Here is a 27,328-nt window from a genome sequence, read left to right as displayed (position 1 = left end):
ACTTGTAGTAGGTAATTAATTTTTATAATCTTCTTTCTTTCCAGGACGGTCTTCATGCCTCTCATATCACTTTAACGTATCATCACAAAGGTCAACAGATTTTAATTGATCTTAAACGTAACGATGACTTACTGCCTTCAGAGCATTTTTTACGTTATCAAAATTCGAATACAACACAAGGACATGTTGTGCAAAATTTTACCAAGACTGAAATTGAATTGTGTCATTATCAGGCAAGTGTTGTTTTACTTTTACGTCTTTTTTTTGCAGCAAGTATTTCTTTTGATTTTATAGAATTTAATTAAATTGTTACTGTTTTTTTTTGTACTTTGATTCAATTAGGGTTCTATACGTGACCAACCTCAATCGTATGTGGCCGTTTCGACATGTAATGGCGGCATTAATGGCATCATTTTCGATGGCATTGACACATTTTTCATACACTCTGGCAGTGATGGACAATTGTATGATGAACATTTTTTATATAGGTGAGTTGTTGTTGTTTATATACAAAATATATTATACATTTTTATTTAATTTGCTAGAAAAAGGGATAGTAAAGGACACACGTTAATATTAAATAAAATGTGTCTGACTTAATCTGATATTAGCACCCATTAGAAGTGTTTGTCAATAACTTAAGTTGTATCGTGGGGTCAAAATGGACCCCAACATTTTATATTTTTTAACTTAAAAGGCTACTACATATTTATATAAGAAAAAAGTTATGTTATATACAAAATGAATTAATAAAACTTTTATTTCTATTAAAATTAAAAAATATGTTTAGAACAGTAAATATTTCATTTCGTCAATGGGGTCAATTTGGACCCCCGATACGAATAACGTAACTGGAAATATCGACACCAGTTAAGGGTTAAGTAAGTTGTTCAAAACCTGTTGTCACTGCATGCACAGAAGCAGATTTGTAATGGAGGAAAATCTAATCTCAAAAAGTACTTTAACATTTTTATTAAAATGTTATTAACTCGATTATTATCATTAACATAGGTGGCTTTAAATAATACGAGGACCGCACTAAAAGCTTTGTTTTTGTACTCCAATTATCCGTATTTAAATAGTTGTCTGCTTTGGAATATAAAATTTAAAGTTCATTAGAGTTTATGTTTTAAAATTAGAGTTTATGTTTGAACATTGTTTAAATCTAGAGAAATATTTTGTAGATCTCGGAGATTTTCTTGATTTTCTTTAGTATTGTGTAATTTTTATTTTACGTAAGAAATCAAATCTAATGGCCGTCTTTTTAATGTTTACCCTTCACCATGACTGGCAAGGCTATATATAAGTTTGTCATTCCGTTTGTAATTTCTACAATTTTCATTTCCGACCCTATAAAGTATATATATTCCGGATCCTTATAGATAGCGGAGTCAATTAAGCCAAGTCCGTCTGTCTGTCTGCCTGTCTGTTTAAATCAATTTTCTGAAGACCCCAGATATATTCGGGATCCAAATCTTCAATAATTCTATCAGACATGCTTTCGAGAAGGCTGAGATATGAGGAAAAAACCAGGACAACCTCGATTTTTGACCTATGTCTGGATTACTAAGTCATTCGTATAGAAAATATGGATATCTAATGATAGATATTTCAAAGACCTTTGCAATGACGTATATAAAACCATAGTAAGTTGGACCTACAATGGGTCAAATTCGGAAAAAATATTTTTTAACCCGATTTTTTTTTTCACCAAACGTTTTTTTTCGCTATAATATAAAAAAAATTTAAAATTTAAAAGATTTAAAGTAAAAATTGAAAGAGCGCTTGTAATAAGAAGTTTTGTTAATATTCGAATATCGGTCTCTGTAAGTTCGAAAATTGTTTAAACCTTGAAAAATATTTAGTAGAGACCGAAAACCTATGAAAACCAGATATTCTGGATTCTTTAAAGTTTTCAGAAACCTTATAATTTCCAATTGAAACTGCAAAAACATTTCTTAGAGTTCGGGAATTCTTCTTAAGTTTTCAAAAAATTGTTATTTCAAACTTGCAAATGTTTAAGGAAACTTTAATATTTTTTGCATTAAAAATGCACTTCTTTGTTAATGTTTGAAAATTACAAAGTTTTCAAAAAAGTGTTTTTCATTCAAAAATGTTAAAATTGTTTTCCATTCGTATTACGATATTAGGGGATAAGAATAATTCTATATTAAGGGACTGATTTAGAAACAATTTTTGTATGAACAAGTAAGAGTGCTATATTCGGCTGTGCCGAATCTTATATACCCTTCACCAAATTATACTTCAAAATTTTAAATATTTTTAGGTAAACAAAATTTAATTTTTTTTAGTTGTTTTTTTCATTTTTTGAAAAAAAATTTATTTAAAATTTTTTTTTTTTTAAATTAAATTTTTTTTTTTTTAAAATTTAAAAATTTTTTTTTTGGTTTTTTAAATTTTTTTATTTTGAAAAAAAAAAATTCGGTTAAAATTTTTTTTTTCCCGATTTTGACCCATTGTAGGTCCAACTTGATATGGTCTTATATACGTCGTTGCAAATGTCTTTGAAATATCTATCATTAGATATCCATATTGTCTATATTAATGTCTTAGTAATCCAGATATAGGTCAAAAATTGGTCAAAAATCGAGGTTGTCTTGGTTTTTTCCTCATATCTCAGCCATTTGTGGACCGATTTTGCTGATTTTAAATAGCAAAATTCTCGAAAACATGTCTGACAGAATTATTGAAGATTTGGATCCCGAAGATATCTGGGGTCTTCAGAAAACTGATTTCAACAGACAGACGGACGGACAGACAGACAGACAGACAGACAGACAGACAGACAGACAGACAGACAGACAGACAGACAGACAGACAGACAGACAGACAGACAGACAGACAGACAGACAGACAGACAGACAGACAGACAGACAGACAGACAGACAGACAGACAGACAGACAGACAGACAGACAGACAGACAGACAGACAGACAGACAGACAGACAGACAGACAGACAGACAGACAGACAGACAGACAGACAGACAGACAGACAGACAGACAGACAGACAGACAGACAGACGGACATGGCTTAATCGACTCCGCTATCTATAAGGATCCAGAATATATATACTTTATAGGGTCGGAAATGAAAAATGTAGAAATTACAAACGGAATGACAAACTTATATATACCCTTCTCACGAAGCTGAAGGGTATAAAAACACTCAAAAATTTTCATACAAAAATTTTAAAATTGTTTTCCTTTGCTGTTTCTGAATTAAGCCCTAAATTAATGGATTTGAAACATAAAATAATTTAAACAAATAAAACATTAATTGAAAATTAAATCTTCGAATATTTTCGAAACAAGAACAAAATTTTTTATTTATAGTCCAAAGATTAATAATAAAAATTTCTTTACATTCAGTGATATTTGTATTTCGAACTTATAAATTTTAAAACGAAACTCAAACCTTATCGGTTTGTTGAGTAGATCGTAAAACAGCAAATTTTGTCAATGATCGAAAATTCTAACTTATGTTGAAATATTTTTTAATATTTGGAAAATATTCCAAGATTAAGATAATTTAAAATTGTCTAAAGTTTTGTGTAATTTGTGGTTCTTGTTATCTGTAATCGGCTAAATAATTATTTAATAATTATAATTAAAAAAAATTATTAAAAATTGTTTAATGTTCGAAAATTTTAAGTTAAGTTCGAAAATTGTTCAAACATTAAATTAAAATTTTCTTGATTCTCTGAAATTACAAAATATTAAAGAAAACTCAATAGTTATCAGTCTTTGTTCTGATTTTGGATAATCATTAAAAATATTAAGTTTTGTAATGCTCGAAAGTTCAAACTTATGTAAGTTCACTAAATTTTTAAACTTTGGAAAATATTCAGGCCAATTATGAATACAAATTCCCCGGGAGTTTTTTTCCTTTTCCCATTTTTCCTATTCAATTTAAATATTAAAAATAAGAAAAGGGAAATAACTCCCGGTGAATTTTTATTCATATTTGGGCTGATAATGTTTTCGATTTTTTAAAGTTTTCCTTGATTTATAGATTTCGAAGTAACAAAATTTACTTTTTTGTTGCCAATACTTTCGAAAACACCCTCCTATTTATCAATTTAATTTATTAATTATGTTTACTAATAACTTTAATTTTAATTGATTAGTGTGCCCTCACGTTTTATATTATGAGTATTGTTTTCTATCTCATACACTTAATTCCAAATTGATTTATTATTTACTCAACGTTTAAGAAATTTATTACGAGCTAAATATGACATTTAAAAACACGCTTACAATAGACCACTACTGTATTATTCAAAAAATATATTAAATATTTGATATGTTGTCTTAAAAACCCATCAGCACATGCCACAAGAGTAAATATTTATGTCATTGGTATGACATAGAAACGAGGGAACGACGGAACGCTCGCAATATTATTGCTTAAAGCTTGTGGTTAGTGCTTGAACTAGCTAGCTGCTGCTGGTGTAACTGGCCAAAATAAACAAAACACTTGACTAAATATTTGTTTATGGTTTATTTGGCAAATAAGTAAATATATGTATGTACATGGAATGAACAATATTAAATGTTTATTGTCTACACGCACTATTCCACTTCTCTACTCTGTTGAAGGGGATTAGAAACATAAAGGAATTTTATCCTTCCTGCTTATTGATTACTTATTAGAGAGGTTTTTCCTTTTAGGAAATTAATTTTGTTTTTAATATTAATTTCAAAATTGAGGCAATAATAATAGCAATAGGAAATATACAGTTTAGATCAAAACATTTGATATGTTTAATACACAAATTGGAAATTTTAAAAGAATATCGAAATTGTATTTATTTTATGTAAAATAGAAAGCAGAATTTGTTTATTTTTTAAAGCAGTGGTCGGCATAAGAAAATGGATTACATTTTGTATTATAACCTGACCAGCTATGGACTGTGATTCGATTTTTTGAATTTTTTTTTGACATTTGGGTTTTTTACAGGTAGTTAACCTATCAAATTCGTCCCCTGGGGGCTACCAAGTCCGACCACAGCCTTAAAGAATATGTACTTAATATACATACTGATACTACATTGATTTATGTCTGAATCGTTTCATAAATTCTTGTAATTAGAAATAGTTTTGATGTCGAATTAATTTTTTATTCTACAATGAACCTGGATCTTTTAAATATATTTATAGTTAAACAGTGTTAAATAATTTCCTTAATTCCTTTCAGACATGGAGATTTTACTAAAAATAACACTTGTGGTTACGATCATGAGCATCATGAAGAAAAACAAGATTTCCTAAAGCACTTGGAAGACAATAAGGTGCCTGATATAGCGAATCATATAGATGGTTTAGAATTTAATCGCATTTTAAGGGTAAGTACTTCATTATAAGTAATTTTTCTCTACAACCAATTAAACTTTCAATCTCCTTTTATAGCATAAACGTTCTTATGATGACAGCAATATGATACGTGGTCCCTATAATTCCAATAAGCATTCATCCTATGTGGAAATAGTTATAGTGGTGGACAATAAGGCCTTCAAATCTTTTAATGAAAATTTCAAAAAAGTCCATCAACATTGCAAAGATTTGGCCAATATTATGAATGCTGTAAGTGTTTGATACAAAATAAAATAAGGATTATTTGCTTAATTTTTCTCCTTTTTGCAGCTTTATGTTCCTTTAAATATTTTCATTGCCTTGGTGGGTGTTGTTATTTGGAATGAATCGAATGAGATTGAAATAACACCTGATGCTGATGTAACCTTAAGAAATTTTTTAAATTATAGAAGAACAAAATTGGTATTGCAGCATCCAAATGATTCGGCTCAGCTGTTGACAAAGATTAAATTCGACAAGGGTGTTGTGGGTAAGTTACTTTAATAAATGTTTCTTTATAAATGCCAGTCACGTTTTAAAAACTCAAATGAAAGAAAATTAATTAAAGCATAATCTTAGGCTGTTATGAAACTTTTTAATAAAACCTACTTTTAGTATAAACAAACTTAATTAATGAAAAAAATATTTTTAAATATTTTATTTATTTTTATGATTCTTCTAACTATCTTAGGCAAAGCTTTCAAAGGACCCATTTGCACCCACGAATATTCTGGCAGTGTTAGTGTGGAACATAGCCCTGTGGTGGGTGTTGTGGCCACCACCATGGCCCATGAATTAGGCCATAATTTTGGCATGGAACACGACTCCACCGATTGCAAGTGTCAGGATGAGAAATGTATTATGTCTGCCAGTAGTACATCAGTATTACCCACCCATTGGAGTTCCTGTAGCATAGATCAATTAAATATTGCATTTTCACGCGGCATGAACTACTGTCTGCGCAATAAACCCACTAAACTATTCGATTCACCTCAATGCGGCAATGGTTTTGTAGAGCCAGGCGAACAGTGTGACTGTGGCCTACCCAACTATTGCGAAAATACCTGCTGTGATCCTTATACTTGTATGTTACATACAAATGCCTCCTGTGCCACCGGGGAATGTTGTGATTTAAATACCTGTCGGCCGAAAATGGCGGGCACTGAATGTCGTAATGCCGAAAATGAATGTGATTTGCCAGAATATTGTACGGGTGAATCGGAGTATTGTCCCAGAGATGTTTTCAAGCGTGACACCGAAGAGTGCGATAATGGCCAGGCTTATTGTTATCAGGGCAATTGTAGATCACATTCATATCAATGTCGCATTTTGTGGGGACCCACTGGAGAGAACTCTGAACCCTGCTATGCCGAAATGAATGTCCAGGGCAAGAGGGTGGGCAATTGTGGTTACAATCGTTTGAATAGTACTTATATAGCCTGCGAAGAAGAGAATGCCTTGTGTGGCATGTTGCATTGTAGACATTTGAATGAGAAACTGGAATTTGGCATGGAAACCGCAGCCGTTTTGTCACACTCCTTTATAACGCATGACAACAATATAGTGCCCTGTAGATCGGCTTTAGTCGATTTGGGCTTACAGTTTATGGATCCTGGTTTAACGCCAAATGGTGCCAAATGTGGTGATAACAAAATGTGTGTCGATCAAAGATGTCTGGCCATAGAACATTTGCGTTACACGGGCATGGGCAAAGAGTGTCCTGAGAATTGCAATAGCAATGGCATATGCAATAGTAAGGGTAATTGTCATTGTAATATAGGATTTACGGGACCAACTTGTAAATTGCCAGGACCCGGAGGTTCTGTAGACAGTGGTCCAGCCACCAACCCCAATAGTAAGTAAATTTATTTTAATAATTGTAATAAAAATGTCTTTAATTGTGGTACAAAATTTCTCTTTTAGGCCACGAAGCTTTCCAAAGATTTTTGTACATCTTCTTCTTTGCCGTTTTACCCGTCATGGCTGCCTTTTGTTTCATCATGTACTATTGTCGTCATCATCCGCTCTTCGTTGGTGGCAAATTGGCTGAAAATATGTATGTATCAAATAACAAACATGGTTTATCCTTTAGCACTAGTTCGTATACCACAGTAACTCCCACTATTTGTAAAGATTTGAATTCTCCATCCTCATCCTCCTCCTCCTCTAATACCACCTACTCTTCTCCCTCTACCTCATCTTCTTCATCTACTTTCAAATGTAACTCCCCACTATCGCCTAAGACTAGTGTTAAACTCAAACCGCCAACAACACTTTCCAAAACTTCAACAAAAACACCTGATAATACTGCAACAATAACAGCAAAACTCAACACAACACTACCATTTAACATTAAAAATACCACAATATCTTGCACTAACACCCCCAAACTATCAACACGTAAATCTAATAACTTGCATACTTCAGCATCTAATGAAAATTTTTCCAAATTTAAAATACAAAAACAAACCAATTTAACCATTTCGAAATCTCACAACGAAATTGCAACAACGATCATTAAACCGTTAACGGCGAATATAACAAAACCTCATAAAAAAACAATAATACAAGCTATTACAAAGCCACCTCCACCACCACCTAGTGTCAATATCAATAATAATTATAATAATAGCAATAGTAGCGGTAAAAAGAAAAAGAATAGCATCACATCAACTACTACTACTACTAGTACCGCTCCCTCCACAACGACTATTCCTACTAGCACCAATAACAACAATAATAATTTCATTAAAAATAATCTGAACAATAATAAAAATACCAAGAGTAATAATGTCAGTCCAGCTGAAGTGGGAAAATTAAATTCTAAATCAAATCCTAATACGAACTCACATCCAAATACGAATACGAATCAAGTTAATACACTGAGACGTAAATTTGAAATCACTGATGTTCGTTTAAATTCCACCACAAATCCACTTGCACTTGTAGATGGCACCACTTATACCATTAACGATGAAACCAATAGGTGTGTCTATCATTTGTAACATTCAATACTCTCTTCTGGATTCGATGTGGAAATAATGCAAGACGCTGTGATTTGAACAAAAAAAAATATTGATTTAATTTTTTGTTTTCCTTTTTAGTTTATTTTTATTTGTTTGTTGTTGTTTTCTTTTTTAAATACAACTCTGATCTCTTGTGAATGTTTTTTGGAGGTTAGGAATACTTAGGCGCAATTTACATTAAGACTTTTCAGACGTCTGATTTTTCGAATTCCCTTTTGAGAATCTTCCAAAAAATCATGAACATGAAACATGAACAGTCAAAATAAAATATTTATTTTTTAATACTTTCTTTGATAAAGCTTCATATGTTTGTATTTCACAAGTGCTTTCAAGTGCTGATAACACTGTACAACACAAAAAAATACAAGGTCCGACCAATAAATTTTGATAGATGAGGCAAAAAAAAAGACACGTGTATCGGCGTTTTGAAAGTTTACATCTGAATTTCTGGCTTATTCTTATCGGCATAAGAAACCATGTGATCCTTATATTTTAGGTATAAAATGTGTTCAGCAAATTTATGTAAAATGTTACAGAGAACATATTTGTAGAATATGTTAACCCTCTAAATTCGCAAGGCATGGGTCTTTTTGTACTTCTTTTGAAGAAGAGCAAATAACACCATTAAAACAGGGATTTAATGGGTTAAAATGTTCCGCAAAAATGTTATCGATTAAATTTTACTATAAGTCCCTGAATACACCAAAACGGAAAATTCAACCAGAAAGTCAGAAATAAGACATGGTTTATTCAGGGAATTATAGTAAAATTTCACGAATGTGACATGTTTTGTTTGTGTCGACCTCTGATTAAAATCTTCAGAATTACTATGCTTCATGTTCAGAAATTCGCTGGAATTCATTGAAAAATGTTCTCGATTAGGAAGTGTACTGTTATATTCCAACTATGTATTATTATTTTGACCCTGTTTTGATTTCGAATATTTGTTAGTGAATCTACGAAATATAATTTTAAAAATAGTCTATATTAAAGGAGTTTAAAGATGTCAATAGTGTCCACAGTTTAAGATTTAAACTCAAAATAGACCGTTTCTAAAGTAGCATAATACGATTCATTTTGCAAATGATTTTCTGCACATTATATCTAAAATTGTTATTGTAACACTTAGAGCTAGTTTCTGGGATAAAGATAATCTATATTTTTCGCTTAAACCTAGATTAAACTAAAAATTGTGTTTCTCACTTATTGTTTATTTACTATATAATCTCGATTTAACTGAGCATCATTGGTGAGTTAAACCTAAATATAAAATGCCAAAGCACAAACAGATGAAAAATAAAATAAACAATTCAGCACAGCAGCTCTTTGTTTTGATTCGCTTTATTAACATCAATATAATTTTTAATATACATTTTATAAACTTTAATGTCACATTTTCTTTTACAAAGTTAAAATTTACCAAAAAATGTTATCTACGCGGTTGCTTTTTCTTATAAAATTTTAAGTATTGCCATATTTATATGAAAAATTTTGAGGAATGCACATGTGATTTGACTGTAATGCTTACAAAAATAATCCATTAGTGAGAAACACAATCATTGGTTAAATCCCGGCAAAATATGTTTCTGGTTTAATATAACAGCGTGTTAAGCTGAGTTTAACTGACAAGTAAGAAACCAGCTCTTAGTCCCATTTTCTAAATCTCTGGTTATCGTTTTTCCTAACGATATAAATTCATGTAAGGAAAGGAAATGATTCGATTAGAAAACAAATTGATGACTCGTCAAGACGGGTGTATTCAATAAGTTGGTGTCACTAGCCAAGCAGATTTATTGGCAGACAGAATTTGACAGTTAACCATGATCTTAAATTAAAAGCACGCCAAAATGATGTCATAATTAACGTGTTGATTTTTTCCAAACAACTTGTCCTGATCATAGCTAGATCGTATTAAAAAACCTGGACGTTAATAGATCATGTATCTATTTAATGTTATAGCGAAACCTCTTCAAAACGTTTGTAATGACCTATTTACTCAATTTTATTTTAATTTTATTTTCATATATTATTTTTTTTACAAAAAACAACAAAATTGATAAAGAGGTCTTGCAAATTTCCATCGAATTTTATTCAAGCATGAATGTAAAAATGTTATAGCCCAAAAAATCAAAACAAACATAACAAATTTATTAAGAAAAAAAGTAATTAACGCTTCAATTGTTGCAAAAAAAAATAATGGTTTTGTTGAGAATTTACGTTGTAGTATTTTAGTTTTATATTTCATTGCTTAAATATGCATGATTTTCTTTAAAGTATAAAAAATAACATTATTAAGGGTATTCACAGCATGTCATTTATTGTACTTTTACATACACACTATTATGTTTTCCATTAAAGAGTTGTTTAATTTATTTTTATTTAAATTTTTATATTTAAGTTAATTTTTTTTTATTATTAAGTATTTTATAATTTTGTTAATGTTTTTATATTAAGAATCAAACTGATCCAAGAACATACTCGTACATATGACTGATTTTATAAAAAAAAAAAAAACATTTTGACTTTATACAGGAAAACATATATAGTCTACAGAATTAAGTATTAAAGGTAATCAAAAAAAGCTTGAAAATAAAATTGTATTACTTCAGTTATCAGGTGGAATATAGCATAATGCGATTCTAAAGTTCAAATCGAACCGAGGAGAAATTTAATGTAAATTACTAAAGGCATTGTCAGATTACAATAAAACATCACATGGCTATGGAAGAGGTAGAGCTATTTTAAATTTGAATTTGGGTTTTATAAAAACTAGGGGTGGGGTCACAAAATTCCAAATTGATATTCTGTTTTGAACTAATTTGAATCATTGTGCTATATTTGTAATCTTATATGTTTGTGAGGTTTTATAGACCTCAGGCATATAGATAGGTCCTACAGACCTGAACTACAGATTATATATACAGAGTAGTTTACGAGATATTCGCATTTTAAATTTAAAATTTCTTTTGTTAGATCTACCCCTGTCTAATAGGTAAAAACGGACTGACTATCCGTTTAGAAGTTAGATATTTATTTAAATTTTCCTAGAAAGTCTTAACTTCAGAGAAGGATCTCGTTTACAAATTAAGTTAGTCTTCAATGAACTTAAAATATTTCTTAAAAGCCATCAATCAGTTTAGGAAATACATAAATTAAATAATTAAAGAAAATATTTCCAAATTTAAAAAAAACAAGTAAGAGTGCTATATTCGGCTATGCCGAATTTTATATACCCTTCACCTTTGTTGTGGATGCATTATTATTTTTTATAATTAGTATATAGGTATGTATGTACATTGCCCACTTTCAGCGTACAGCATCCTAAATTTATCAAGAACACAAAAAACAACAACAACGCCAAACGAAACAGAACACCGAAAGAAAAAACAAAAACAAAATACGCAAGACAATGAAACCCACACACATCCAAACACGTTTAATTGAATAAAAAACAACAACAACGCCAAAAGAAACAATACACAAAAGAAAAACAAAATACGCAAAGCATGCACATTCAAACATATGATTTGTTGATTTTTTGTCAAAAAAAACCAACACACAACCAAACAAACGTTTAGTTGTATAAAAAACAACAACAACGACAAAAGAAACAAAACACAAAAAAAAAAAAATACGAAAAGCTGCACATCCAACCATACGTTTTGTTGTTTTTTTGTCAAAAAAACCAACACACAACCAAACAAACGTTTAGTTGTATAAAAAACAACAACAACGCCAAAAGAAACAAAACACAAAAAAAAAAATACGAAAAGCTGCACATCCAACCATACGTTTTGTTGCTTTTTTGTCAAAGCATGCAATACATTGTGTTTTTTGATGAAATTTTCAGAGGTTGTCTCGGATTTTTGCTCATATCTCCGTTATTTATGGACGGATTTTGCTGATTTTAAATAGCAAAATTCTCGAAAGTATGTCTGACAGAATTGTTGAAGATTTGGATCCCGGAGATATCTGGGGCCTTCAGAAAATTGATTTCAACAGACAGACAGACAGACAGACAGACAGACGGACAGACAGACAGACAGACAGACAGACAGACGGACATGGCTTAATCGACTCCGCTATCTATAAGGATCCAGAATATATATACTTTATAGGGTCGGAAATGAAAAATGTAGAAATTACAAACGGAATGACAAACTTATATATACCCTTCTCACGAAGCTGAAGGGTATAAAAATCAAGACTTTGGGATGAAAACAGGAAATCGTTAATTCATGACACTTTTAAAACACAGCAGACAATAGCGAAAATTGAGAACCCAACTATAAAGACTTGAATTAAGACTTCCCAAAACAAAATAACTCGAATTTGTCTTAATTTATAAGTCAAGTGATATTTTGAACTACTTGTTTTAGAAAAAAAACTAATATATTAAGTAATTAATGATTATATGTTCATAAATTCATAATTAGTTGTAAGAATTTTTATATAATTTTCTGTAACTATTTTAATTTTAATAAATTTATTTACCTCTATTTAATTAAATAAGTTGTGCTTGTTTTTTTTTCCTTTGCATGGTGTTTGGTTTTTCATTATTATTTCATATTCTATTTTTTCCTTTTACCATTAAACATTTGAAATTGTTTTAGCTTTAGATTTAGATGTTTTGAAATGTAATTGTTTGTGCCTGTCTAGCTTACCACTAAGTTGGGTGATTGGTTTTTTATACATATACACATAGTTATATTGGCAAATAAATGTGGTTACCATACATCTAAGGCATGGGTATGTTAAACTTATACACTTATTACTACATTCACTACAATATTACACCAAGTAAACAACACTTTTCAGTTGGTAAACTATTTGTTACTTCTTTCTGTATTACATATAACATTTAATCCACTTAAAGCCATGTTTCTAATCATTTGATTAATTTTTGTTTTTAGTATTAAATCAGCCAGCGGAGTTAAACAACCGCCCAGAGGTCCTCATGGCAATAGCGGCAATCAAATGCCAGCCAATGGTTTACCCAAATCAACGCCCAGCAGTACGGATGATATGAACTCGGCATTGCTGAAATCGCCCAGTGATTCGAACGATAATGTGGGCAATGGTGGTTTGTATGGGAAATTTAAAGGTTTCACTTTGAGGCCACTTAACGATGCCACCTCACCGACCAATAATTTTACCGGACCAAATGTAGCCTATGTACAGCCTACCTTACAAGATAATTCTCTGCAAGTACCTCAAAGATCAGCGCCACCACCACCCATTAAACCCAGTGAAGTAAAATTGAATGGCACCCTAACTAAGAAAACTTCTGTCACCTCTAATGCAGTACAAGGTCCCGCCTTACCACCACCAAATCCTGGCTCTACAGCCAGGCCCATTATATCCATGCCAGTATTAGAGACTTCAACACTCTCAATGTCGCCCACTAGACCAGCTCCCACGGTGCCAGAAGTAGAGTTCTTAAAGCCAGCACCACCACCACCAGTACCTTTACACAATGATCCCAAATTGAATGTGAAAAGAGATGGCACCCTGCGCAGGATAACTTCGTTTTTGAAAAAGGACGAAAAAGTTCCCCCCAAAGAAAAAACCTACATAGATCGTGAGAAATTGAAAAATTTAGAAATATCGGCTCCCATACCGCAAAACAATTCACCGCCTGGTGAGTCCTCTAACTCTGATTCGGAAACTTTAACACCCAAAGAGGAAGAAACCAAAAATCTAGTAAAACGTGCCCAATCTATGCGTTCACCCACTAAGAAGGCCAATATACCAACCTTTGGTTCTATGCGTCAGACCGCCCAGGCACAAACTAGACCTAAAAGTGCCGTTTCATCTCAAACCCTAAACTCGGCCAGACCCAAAAGTCCACCCCCGAGACCACCACCACTAAAGAAAACCAATTCTACTACATCATCGGGTTATCAATTGCCAATAGCGGTGAAACGGGGCCCCGAACACACCTACGATGACTGTGAGTTTATCGAACAGCCCCTGGCCAGTGTTAAGGAACAAGATTCTCCCTTGCACCGAGCCAGCACCACCGAAAATGATAATATTTACTCAGTAATCGATGAAATACCACCAGCTGCCCAGACCATTAAACGCAGCGATTTGGTGGGCAGCCAACGTAACAGTGTAGCCAGTAGTTCTGATATGGGGCTATTGGGTGAGATAGTCAATGAAATTGAGAAACGTAATGGTGGCGATTCGATTTACTCGGCCACAGCCACAAATCTAGTTAAACAAAAATCCAAAGATGAAACACAAAAACCCAAACAGGAGGAAGCGAAAAAAGAAACAACCACAACAAAAGAGTCTCAATTAAACACAAACACTAAGTCTAGTTTAAGTACAACACAAGCCCAAACATCCTATTTAAGGCCAGCTCCGGTAAATGCGCCCATAGCCCGAGTGGCCCCCACTAGATCGGATATATCACCCACCAATGCATTTTCAAGTTTTAAACCACCGCCTCATTCAGCAGCTAAAGCTGCCGTCACAGCAACGTCGTCATCGGCTTCTAGCTCAGCGATACACAGTAAATTCAATGGAAATCCAGTGGGAGCATCGAAGGCTAAGACATTTGGTCAAAAATCTCTAACACAACAAAAATCACTGCCAGCAAATGGTGTGGCCAACAAACCAAGTGCTACCATACAAAAGCCCAAGCCATTGTCTGCTAAACCCTCATTAAATAACAACACAAAGAAGCCCACAAAGGCACCCACTGCACCAACGACCGCAGCAGCTACTAGATCCACGGTTTCGGGGAAACCATCGACTACAGTGGCGTCATTAACGCAAAAATTTGAACCTTCTAAAACGAGCAGCAGTAGCGGCAGCACAATAACATCGACGACGTCCTTAAGAAAATAGTTTTAAGTTTTTTTTTTTTTAATTTTAAGTTGTGAAGTTGTTTAGTTATTAATTTTTGTATTGTCCTAAAACTATAAACGCACTGATTTCGATTTAGAAAATATACATATATATATAATTAAAACAAAAGAGATGGACGTTTAATAAGGCATTGTTAAAGGATTTATAGGTATTAAAGTATTTAGAATACATTTGTAATTCGAAACGAAAGTGAAAGTTTAAAATTTTAATCCTACAAATCTTCGAACTAATTAATAAAATTTGAGCATAATTTACTAAAATCGTAATTCAGAATTAAAATATATTAGCATTTCATGCTCCAAAACTATTCACAAAAACTAATTATTTAGCTTCATTCATATGCTATTATTATTTGAATAGAATTCATTGTTGAATCAATTCATGATTGAATGGTTCACTTTTTGTTTCATTCATTTGTTTTTAACATTTACAAAATGAATTGAATAACATACATAGATTTGAATTGAAGAAAAATTTAATCATTCAATAAAATTTATTTAGCTACATATTTTGTAATTGATTTGAATTACAGAAAACTTGAATGATTCAATAAAGAATGAATTCTCAAAGTTATGAATTTCATACGTTTGAAATACTAACAACTTTTGGATTAATTCTTTCTTATTATGATTAAGGAGGTAAGAATATAATAATTATATTACGATGTATAGTTTATTTATATTATTATAATATTTCGATATCTAAAGGATAATTCACTTAATACTAATATAGATTTTTAAAATAAATGAATGCCTAAATCGAACAAAGTAATACTAGATTTTAAATAGTATTTGAAAATAATTGAAACGGAATTGTTAAAGTATTCTCGAAAATCCACTAGAATAAAATAATTTGTAAATTTTGATAATTTTAAACTTTCGTACTAGAATTTTAAATCTTTACAAAAAATTATTCGTCCATCTTTTCATAAAAAACAACTGCTTTCTAATTTAAGTTAAAAACAAAACAAATTGTTAAAAAAAACATCACTTTAAGTTTCTTTTTTACCCTTAAAAATATAATATTTATTAAAAAAAAATAAAAGAATTAAGTAATTAAGTATAATTAAATTCATTATAAAATGAAAATTATATACAAGTGATATTCATTCCTTCTACTTTTTTAGAGACACTAAAAATTTATAATACTTTGAACGTCGAACGAAATTCGGTAGCTTTTCTTCCTTTTAGCTTTTGGTTCTAAAAACGAAATTTTTAATTTAATTTTTTTTTAATTTCTCATATTTTTTAAAAATTGTGTATAAAATTTGTATTTTAGTTTTAATAATTTTTCTTTGTAGACATTTTCGTTTTAAGTTTTGTATTTTTAATTATCATACATGGGAATTTTTAATTGGCAACAATTAGTTGGAAACAATGTCCATGTTAACAAATTCAACTAACATTTAATGCTAGTGATTTTTTTCCATTATAATTTTGTGTGTGATAGGAAAAAAACATAAAAAAAATTGTAATGATATAATTTAACTATAGCATTGATAAATGGTAACTAATCCAAATTTTTAAATTTGGAATAATAAAAACATTTCATTCTAGTTAGGGAAAACAATTGTAATGTATAAAAAAATAATTAAAATTATTTTCAATTTAATGCTAATGAAATCGTTAATTAATTAGTCCATTTAAATAAATACTACCATGTATGTTAATTATAAATATTTTAATTTTATTTTTTTAAAATCCTGTATATTTTTTACGTTCTAATTTTCTTTGTAATCAATTAAGTTATTTAAAAAATTAAACAAAATATTTAAACCAAATTTTTATTTGTTTTTATTTATAAATATCTTTCAGTTTTAAAAATGGATTTCTTGGGAAAATTGTATTGTGATAATTGCGAAAGATCAATGGTAATTCTTGTGTTTAACAATATTTTCCATATAAAATTATGTGCATAACAGGATTGTCCTCCGAAATCTTCAATATAACAGTATTTTCTATATAACATATTCAGTATAACAGAACTTTAACACATGATTTGCAACACAAAACTACGCTGATATGAAAATAACTTAAAATGTTCAATAAAAAGTTATTTTGGGTATACAAAATTAATGTTTCAGTAAGTTGACTAAATGGTAACTATTACAGATGGCTACTGACGGGTTGGTTAGTCCAGATAATCAGGAAACCTTTTCCCAAAAGGCTTTAGAAAAGCTAAAGATATTATACAAATACAACTATAGAGTGAAAAGACAAGCTTTCTTTGTAAAAATATCAAAGCTTAAACAAAACACCAACAATAAAGAGTGATTTTATGTTTTCTTACATTCCCTACTAAAATTTAAAATTTTAGTACTCTGAAGCTATTAATACACGGTTGTCAGTCAGATCTTACATCGTTGTCTGAAAAAAGTTCAGTAAATGGCTAACAACCATATGTTTCAACATAAGTTCACACGGTTGGTTAACCATTTACTGAACATTTTTCTGACAACTTTGTAAGATCTGACAACCGTGTATACAAAGCTTGAGTACTATTTGAAAACTTTTTTAAACCGAACACATTTTTCATTTTCCATTCCTATTTCCGCACATTTGAAACATAGAATAAAAATTCGAATAGTTCGTTTATATCTATAGACTTTTTGATACTAGCAACAGAAAATCGGATGACATAGCAGAATTATGATTTAAATAACATCATTTTTGTCGCTCCAATTAAACTTTTTAAGCCACAACATACAAATTCGATTATTTAGACTGAATCATATGATTCATAATAAATTTGGACATCATAACCAAAACTATTTTCTCTGTCTGATAAATACAGAAAAATGTTTATTTGAAACTTGAAAATTAAATTGTGTAGTCAGTCGACGAAATGCAAATTGAAATTTTAAGTTTTTAAGGGAATTATTAAATTGATTAAGATTAAAACTTCAAAGGCTATTCATATTGTTACGAAATTGTACTTGAATTCAAATATAACGATTTTAAGGGTTGATTTAAAAGTAGCATAATGCTTTCAAATAACAGTGGGGTAATAGCAAACTGTAACATATCTGTGTTCATTATTAAATAAAAGCTTTCAGTTGATTTGATCGTAAGTTGGCAACGCTGTATTCGAATATTCAGTTAAAGAACATTGTAGAAAGTACACCACAGATGGCGTATGTATTAGTAAGATCTAGAATATTCGAATTTTGACAGTTAAAGAGCAATCTAGAATGCAGATGGCAGTGTTATAAATAGTGGCAGAGGTTGCAGTAGTGAGTCAGTTTATCAGAGACGCTTTTCGAATAATCATCAACTGTGTGCGTTAAAGTTTGTTGTGTTTTTCAAGTAAATTCGTGTATTTTATTTCTTTATTTCTGCGAATTTATAAACGTGTATAAAAAACACTGAGTGACTATTTAATTCTGTTGTTGTACATTTTAAATAAATAAAGAGTTGTTACAATTTTCAAACTACTAAACGGCTTTTATTTGCAATCAAAAGTATCCGGTTTATTTAAATGAAATAAACCAGCGTTTTGAAAAGATTAAAACGTAACAATATTTATAGAAAATAATGACACAAGATAACACATAGACGAGACGTAATTGCCAAAAACCTAACTCTTGCAGCAACAAAATACATGCTAGTCAATATGCTGTTGTATCAGACATATGATTTGTTGTAGTTTTATTTGACAAATCGGAATGTCTCATGTCTATGTATAATTCTCTATGATAATGGCAATAATACTGATTTAAATTTGGTATATAATATTATTATGTATATTCTGGGGGGTTATTATGTAATTCGATTCGAATCGAAACACTTTCGAAATACAATGTATAAAGCATACAAATTTGAACGAATTTCTTTTCGAAAGCAGTTACTGATTTGAAAATTTTCGAAACGAATAATTATTTTCGTCAAATTTAAATTAGTCGGACCTTAAATCTTATAAAATTTAATATTTACCGATTATTTGAAAAAAAAAATATTGGTTTTTGGCTTAATTTTGTATTACTAAATTACAGGGAATGAACAGATTTTCTTACTATTTCCCGGAAATGAAAAAATCCGGGAAATTAGGAAAATTGACGTAATCGATAACTTTATTTCCCTTTGGAAACTTAATCTATTTTCTATAAGAAAAAATACGTTAGGTGAATTAATTGATTTCTATAACCAATTATGCTTTTTTATAATTCAGAGCCTGAAAGTTATAATAAATTTCATTCTTTTAATTAAAAATCTTATATTTTTTTACATTTAATTCAAAATTAATTTTCAAAATTCGATACAAAAATCGTGTTTCAAAGATGTATATAATAAAACATAGAGCTAAACAATAGACAAATATTTAAAAAATATACAAAAACCCATAAAACAAAATATTATTGAAAAAAAATGTTTTGAAATTAGTACGTACATATAAATAGATACATGCATATTAAATATTGAAAAGTTTTCAATTAGTATTTAACTTAAACAAAACAATTTTTTGATTGCTTAATAAAATACAAAAAGAAAAAAACGAAATAAAAAGCCCCTTTCCCCTTTGAACTGTACAGATCTAAAATAAATAAAATCAATTCTTTTATAGATAAAATATAATATTAAAAAAGTTACTAATAGCATATGAAAACCAAACAAAAAAATAAACCCAATTTATTAAATATGTAATGTATTGCAAAAATGATGAAAAAAAAAATTAAATAATACAACCTAAAATAATAATCGAATAGTTCATAACTAAATACTAGCATAAAATTGAATTCAATTATTTTCTTACTAAATGTGTTACGAAAAAAAAATTAAATAAAACAATAAAATTGATTTGCAACAAAAATAACAAGCGATGTTTGAATAATGAAATTTTATAGACGACAACACTGTGTATTAATACATTTCAAAATTAATATATTATTGATATCATACGGTATGTCAAGAAATCGTTTTGAAAAATTACATTTATCGTTTTACAAATATTAAATTTTTTTGCTGATTGATATTTTCTGCAAACTTTATTTATTTTACATTTTCTTCACATTTTTGTTAGCGTCATTTGTATATATGATATACAATAAAATGAAAATTTTAGAATTATTTAAATAAATATTTGAAACATTTGTATTTTTTAAAAATTCTAATACAATTTTTCATTAGACGATGAAATTTGATGACGATGATACTTGAGTTTTGACAAATACAAATACCTTTCACAGCAGTACAAAATTGATGATGGAGTTATAGTATCCTAAATATAGTCAAATATAATTCGAAAAAATCGAGGTAATTGTTGATATTTGTTTACATCTCAGTCATTTATATTCCTACTAGCTGACCCGGTACGCTTCGCCACCCCAATTAGAAGAAGGAAATAGTACTATTAAGTCTCCCTTTGTGAATCTAAATGTAAATGTCTAATTTCATATTTCTGGGTCCATTATTATAGAAAATGCTAAAGAAAGTTACCATTCAGAATCATGTGTGCTTAATTTAAAATTTTTAGGTTTATTATTATAAAATATTCAAAAAGTACCATTGCAATAAAGAAATAGTACCACTGATTATCACTTTTGAATTCGTATTCACTAAACCATAACCAAGTTTGAATTTTAAATTTGTATAGCATTTTCTATATTATTAACTAATTTTGTTTCTAAAACACTTACTTATCTTAGGTTTATAAAACACATTTTGAATGGAAATTTTGTTTTATAAACCTTTTATAAATTGTTTATGCATATGGGAGTAATAAATTATCACAAAACCGAAACCGATCGGTTTTCAATTTTCGGTTTTTTGGAAAATCTAGGTCCATTATTGTAGAAAATTGAATTTTCAATCACTTAGAACCATATACGCCTAATTTAATATTTCTATGTCCATTATTACAGAAAATTCAAAAACTACCATTAGAATATATAAAATTACCAAAAAGCCCTCACTTGTGGTTTCCCACTCACTCGGATCCATATAAACTTAATTTCATGCCTTTAGCTTCATTGGTGAAGAAATTACAAAAAGTACCATTCGAATAAAGAAAAAGTACCAAAAAGTTTCGTCCTAGAATTCTCACTAACTTAGGAACATATACGATTAATTTCATGATTCTAAGTCCATTGTTACAGAAAATTAAAAAAAGTACCATTATAATAAAGTAAAAGTACCATGAAGTATCCGTTTGAATTTTCACTCACTTAGGACCATATATGCTTAATTTCATATCTCTAGGTCCAATAATACAGAAAAGTCAAAAAGTACCATTAGAATTTAGAAAAAGTACCAAAAAGCAGCCACCTGTGGATTCCCACACAATCGGGCCCATGTAAGCTTTATTTCATGTTTCTAGGTTCATTGGTGAAGAAATTACAAAAAGTACCATTCGAATAAAGAAAAAGTACCAAAAAGTCTCCCCCTAGAATTCTCACTCACTTAGGACCATATATGCTAAATTTCATGTATCTAAGTCCATTGTAATAGAAAATTCAAAAAGTACCATTAGAAGAATAAAAAAGTACCTATAGTTCAGTTCTCAGATTTTGGTACCTAAATATTATCCCCTATTTTTAATACTAACTTCACTCAGATACATATCAGCTAACTTTAATGTCGATAATTGAAATAATTTAAAATATTAAAAAAGTACCATTAGGAGAAAAGTACCAATTTCCCTTTTCCTCCTTGAACACCTCTCATGCTACAGACATGTCTCAAACGAATAAAATCTGTGTTAATGTGCCCAAGAAAAATATGTTTTATAAAAAGTACCAAACTGTTTACCCGGATTTGGCCCAATATCCTTGGCACTCGAGTTCCTAATAACACCCTGTTAGTTAATTTTTGTACCTTTTTCATCCCCATTGCGGTGGTAAAATAAAATATTCGTATTTCTATGTCAAATTATAGAAAAACATATTTTATGAAAAAGTACCAAAAATAAACTCAATTTTTATCCCTTAATGGTTCGAATTTCCAAAAAGTACCAAACTTATATTTTTTGATGAGTAAAGAAAACGATTTAAAATTTGTTTCTATGTTTATTGGTTTAAAAGATACATAGGGTGCCAAAAAAGTACCAAAATACAGTTTTTACCCGTTTTATCCCTTAAAAGGTATGAATTTCGAAAAAGTGCGAAACACCTGTCAGCTTATTTTTTAAATGGAGTAACATGCCATTTTAAGTTTTTTTGTATCTTTATTAGATTTGAAGATATAAGGTTACCGAATTTACCCGTTTTTACCCTTTTTTACCCCCTAAACGTTCGAATTTCCAAAAATCCCTTCTTAGAGGATCGTTTTGGGGAGGGAGGAAGCCACAGTTAAAATTTCATGATTCTAGCTTCAGTCGTTTGGGCTGTGGGATGATGAATCAGTCAGTCAGTCAGTAACGTTACTCTTTTATATATATAGATATTGCTAATATTGGTGTCTTTCAAAATATGAATCGAATGTTTACTATAATAAATGTAGGACTAAAATGTTTAAATTGCTCTAAATCAGTCATTGAAGTACTATGTCACTTTTGAAGGGAAAATTTTACAGAATTTATCATTCCTGGTTGTAATAGGTTAGGTTAGGTTCCATGGGTAGCCACTCTTCAAGCAGCTCACTTGGGTCCATTCAAAACTGATCCCATTGTGATACCCAAGGGGTAAACATCTTGGTATTAATTATACGTCCGTTGTTTCCAGGCTAAACCAACCAGATTCTCTGATGAAAGAGTAGATTCGTCTAAGACTTATCCTTGATAGCTCATCTAAGCATGATAGGAATGGTGTTCCGAAGATACGTTCCCTCAGATTTATCAGAGCCGGGCATTGACAGAATAGGTGTGACACCGTCTCATCCTCTTCTTCATTATGGCAGCTCCTACAGTAGTCATTATACCGTAGGCCCAATCTCCTAGCATGTGTCCCAATTATACAGTGTCCTGTAATGAAGGAGACAATTAGCCTTATTTGCTCACGACGAAATTCCATAAGTAGATTCGTCCTGCTGGCATCATATACGGGCCAAGTAGACCTCGTTGTAACACAGGAAGACTCATTGGTCCACCTGCTTTGTGCAGATTCATATAGTGTCCGCTGAACAGCCATCTTGCATATAGCAAGGGAAATACCAGAAAAGGGGTCGATCTCATCATCATCCATCATCGCCCCCATTTTGGCCAGTTCGTCAGCTATACAATTACCCTGATTACCATCGTGGCCAGGGACCCATATAAGCGTTATCCTAGAATGTCTCGCTATCTCATTAAGGGATACCCGGCATTCCTCGGTTAACCTAGATGTCGTAAAGACACCCGCTATTCCTTTAACGGCAGCCTTGCTATCGGTAAATATACATATATCACCAGATATTTGATAAAACCTCAGCCAGTTGGATGCACGTTTAATGGCCGTAATTTCCGCCTGAAGAGCCGTACAGAAGTTAGGTAGCCTGAAATAGGATTTAATCCCATAGTTCTCAATAAAGAAACCACCACCGACCCTATTGCCCCTCTTTGAGCCATCAGTGAATACCCTTATGACATCATCAGGGGGTAAGAGTCCGCGCTGCCATGAATCCCTATTCGGGATCTTAATATGGAAATGCATATCGAAAAATGGTTTTGCGATGCAGTAATCGACATTACTATGTAAGTACCCATAGTAGTTCAGTATCTTAGAGTGCCCATGATCTTTACCATACCACGAACATCCAGCATTTAGTCTCACAGCAGAGTTGAGAGCCATTTGTATCACCATCAAATCAACTGGTAACCAGTTCAGGATAGTAAAAAGTGCCTTAGAGGGGGTAGTCCTTATAGCGCCTGTAATCAGTATCGCAATAGTCCTGAGAACTCGTTCCACAGCCTTACGGTGAGTAGCATTATCCAAGGCGTGCCACCACACCAACACTCCATAGAACAAGATGGGTTTAACAACTGCTTTGAAGATCCAACTGATACCCTTCGGCATAATACCCCAGTTTGTACCAATTGCCTTCTTACAGGAGTAGATGGCTACATAAGCCTTGTTAATCCTGTTTTGAATATTCAAATTCCAGGACAATCTTTTATCTAGAATGATGCCAAGATACTTCGCATTATCTCTAATCTCAAGACTGATTCCATTCAGTCTAGGTGGTCTGAAGTCATCGATCTTATACCTCCTAGTGAAGAGAACCAGTTCCGTTTTTTGTGGGTTCACACTAAGTCCACATGAAATACTCCACTCACTCAGTGTACTTAATGCTGATTCCATACAACTGGATATTGTGTCCAGAAATTTACCAGATATAAAAACTGCAACATCGTCAGCATATGCGACTGTCTTGATCCTTCTGTTGTCCATCCTGATCAACAGGGAATTCATAGCCAAATTCCACAGAAGTGGTGATAAAACACCCCCCTGCGGGGTTCCACGATTGGCCACTTTTAAAACACTTACACCACCTAAAGTAGCACAAATGACTCTATAACCGAGTATCTTTTCGACTAGTCGGCGAACACATAGATCAATTCCCAGTTCATCCATCGCAGATAGGATGGCATCGGGCCTGACATTATTAAAAGCTCCTTCAATATCGAGAAAGGCAACAAGTGAATACTCCTTATGTATTAGCGACTCCTCAATGGAGCCAACTAGCGAATGTAGAGCTGTTTCCACAGATCTGCCTTTGGTGTAGGCATGTTGGGATTTAGAGATGAGTTCCGACGGAATGGTCATTCTCAGATATACGTCAATCACCCTTTCTAGGGTTTTCAGCAGGAAGGATGCAAGGCTAATTGGCCTATAATCCTTTGGTTTAGTGTGAGTCGCCTTACCACCTTTAGGAATGAAGACTACTCTGCATCTCGTCCACCATGTGGGGATATAGGTCCATCTAATACACGCTGTGTATATGCTAATGAGCCATGGTACAACTATTTCTTCGTTCTTTTGAAGATCAGCAGGAATAATGCCATCCGGCCCAGGAGATTTAAACGGGTCGAAGCTTTTGATTGCCCATTGGATTCTATCCCTGTTTATCGGAACAGAGTTATCACCCGGAGCAACAGAATCGGCAGCCCCATTCATAGTCTCATCATCGACTGGAAGGCAACCTGGAAAATGAGTATCTAATAGGACCTCAAGTGTTTCCTTACTATTCAGAGTCCATCTACCACAGGGTTTCTGGATATAGCTTGGTACAACCGGTGAAGTTGATAGAATTTTACGTAATCGGTTAGTCTCAGAGGATCCTTCCACGCCGCTACAGAAGTCCCTCCAGGCTTTCCTTTTCGCATTCCTCGTAAGGTTCTTAAAGTGGTTCACTGAGGACTTATATTCCGGCCAGTTACCCAGCCTCTTTGCCTCGTTGAACAATTTACGACACGCCCTTCTTGCGTGTGCAATCTCAGGGTTCCACCAGGGTGGCTTATTCCTACCCCTGCAGATATTCGGCTTACAGGCCAAATTAGTAGCTGATTGGAACGCTTCTGTAAGTGCCTCAACTGCTACCTCAATATCGTCCCTATTTTCAATAGTGGGCGGGTTTGGTAGAGACCGGGAGAGTACATCACTCTGCAACTCCCAATTGGTCTTCCTCCTATTTAGAATGGTATTATCATTCCTATAAGTTACACTGATATTGAAATCAATATATAGATGATCAGAAAAAGAGCAGTCGTCGGAGACAGCCCAATTGTTAATCATACTGTGGTGCTCAGCACTCACAAGTGTTAAGTCTAGTACCTCACTTCTGTTTGAAACAATGAAGGTAGGTTCTGAACCTCTATTAACTACTTCCAAACTACTATTAAGTATGAAACTGAAAAGACTCTCACCTCTTGTGTTGGTGTCGCTGCTACCCCATACAATGTGGTGCGAGTTAGCGTCAGCACAGATAACCAATGGTATCCTGGACTCATTCGCCTTTTTCACAGCACTACGGATATCATCGTTTGGTGGATGCTCCCCGTGGTCATGCGCCATGTAGCTGGATATCAGCCATAACAAACAGCCTTCATTAGTTTCCCATGAGACTGCTACTGTATCTTCATTACTGTAATCAGACAGAATGAAGATTTTCAAAGAGCTTTTAGCCAATATACAGGATCTAATTTTACCTGCGCCTTTAGCGAAGTAGAGCTTATAGCCCTTCAAACATAGTCCACAGATACGGTCCTGATGGACCCAAGGTTCCTGGACCATGACTAGCTCCTCCCCGTTCTGAGCAATTCGGAGGAGCAGTGCAGCTGATGCTGCTTTAGAGTGGTGAAGGTTTATCTGGGTCACCCTCACCATGCTCCATTTTTACAATAGTGACGTCGGCGTCCTCCTGGTCAGAATTCAGGAGGGCGTCCTCGTCCACCACCTCATCCATCCGTTCAAAGAATGTACCAACTAGTTCGGAGACTGAGTTGGTATCTTCAGTGTCGGCTGGATCAGTGGCGTCATTGCAATCCATGCCCTCTTCCGAGAGCATGGGCTTTACATCACCTGAGGATGTATCGCCTTTGTTGTCGCTACGGTAGACACGCAGGATGATCGTACCAAATCCATAGTAGACCTTCCCTTGTGCCTTCCTTAGCGGCCCCAAAGAGTCCTTATTCAGGACAACGATCGCTTTCCTTGAAGAGCCCTCAGCGTCCGTAACCTTAACAACTTTCCAGTCTTGAGTTGGAAGCTGTGGGTTACAGCACTGAAGGATCTCCAAGATCTCCTCCGGGCTAGATGGCTCAGCTGGTATTTTAGCTATGGATCTAGGCTTTCGGGGTATCTCACTCACAGATACCACCTCAAGCCTAGACCCCGGCCAAACCTCACCCAGTGATGCGATGATAATGAAGCATATCTCATAAACATATTTAAAATCCTTCCATTTCATATTTACCGATGTTCTTCGATTTGGATAAAATTTGGTGAGTTTGACTGGAGCAAACCTATAGCTTTAAAAATTATGACGAATATCGTTAAAAAGACCCATAACTTTTGGTGTGTATTGTATATTTAATTTATAATGTATAATAAACCGGTGGGGGGGTTATTATGTAATTCCTTTCCTGCTTTATACATTTGACAGTTGTTGCAATTTGCAAAAGTTATGGCACCTTTCGATTT

At 32.4% G+C, this 27,328-nt stretch overlaps 1 protein-coding gene across 1 annotated transcript in view; it reads left to right on the top strand.

Annotated features, from left to right (window-relative positions):
- Positions 1-15,501, top strand: part of Meltrin (meltrin) — a 169,979-nt gene extending 154,478 nt beyond the window's left edge. The window contains exons 3-10 of the mRNA XM_065515149.1: positions 45-233; positions 343-488; positions 5,220-5,367; positions 5,432-5,605; positions 5,666-5,864; positions 6,066-7,229; positions 7,298-7,430; positions 13,314-15,501. Coding sequence (XP_065371221.1) covers positions 45-233; positions 343-488; positions 5,220-5,367; positions 5,432-5,605; positions 5,666-5,864; positions 6,066-7,229; positions 7,298-7,430; positions 13,314-15,258 — 4,098 coding nt within the window. The 3' untranslated portion in view covers positions 15,259-15,501. The remainder of the gene's footprint in view (positions 1-44; positions 234-342; positions 489-5,219; positions 5,368-5,431; positions 5,606-5,665; positions 5,865-6,065; positions 7,230-7,297; positions 7,431-13,313) is intronic.
- Positions 15,502-27,328: the final 11,827 nt, after the last annotated feature.

The sequence above is a fragment of the Calliphora vicina genome, chromosome 1 (assembly GCF_958450345.1).
Source record: "Calliphora vicina chromosome 1, idCalVici1.1, whole genome shotgun sequence".
Taxonomy (NCBI): Eukaryota; Metazoa; Arthropoda; class Insecta; order Diptera; family Calliphoridae; genus Calliphora; species Calliphora vicina.
The sequence above is the reverse complement of the archived record's forward strand: the minus strand, read 5'-3'. Positions and strand labels throughout refer to the sequence as shown.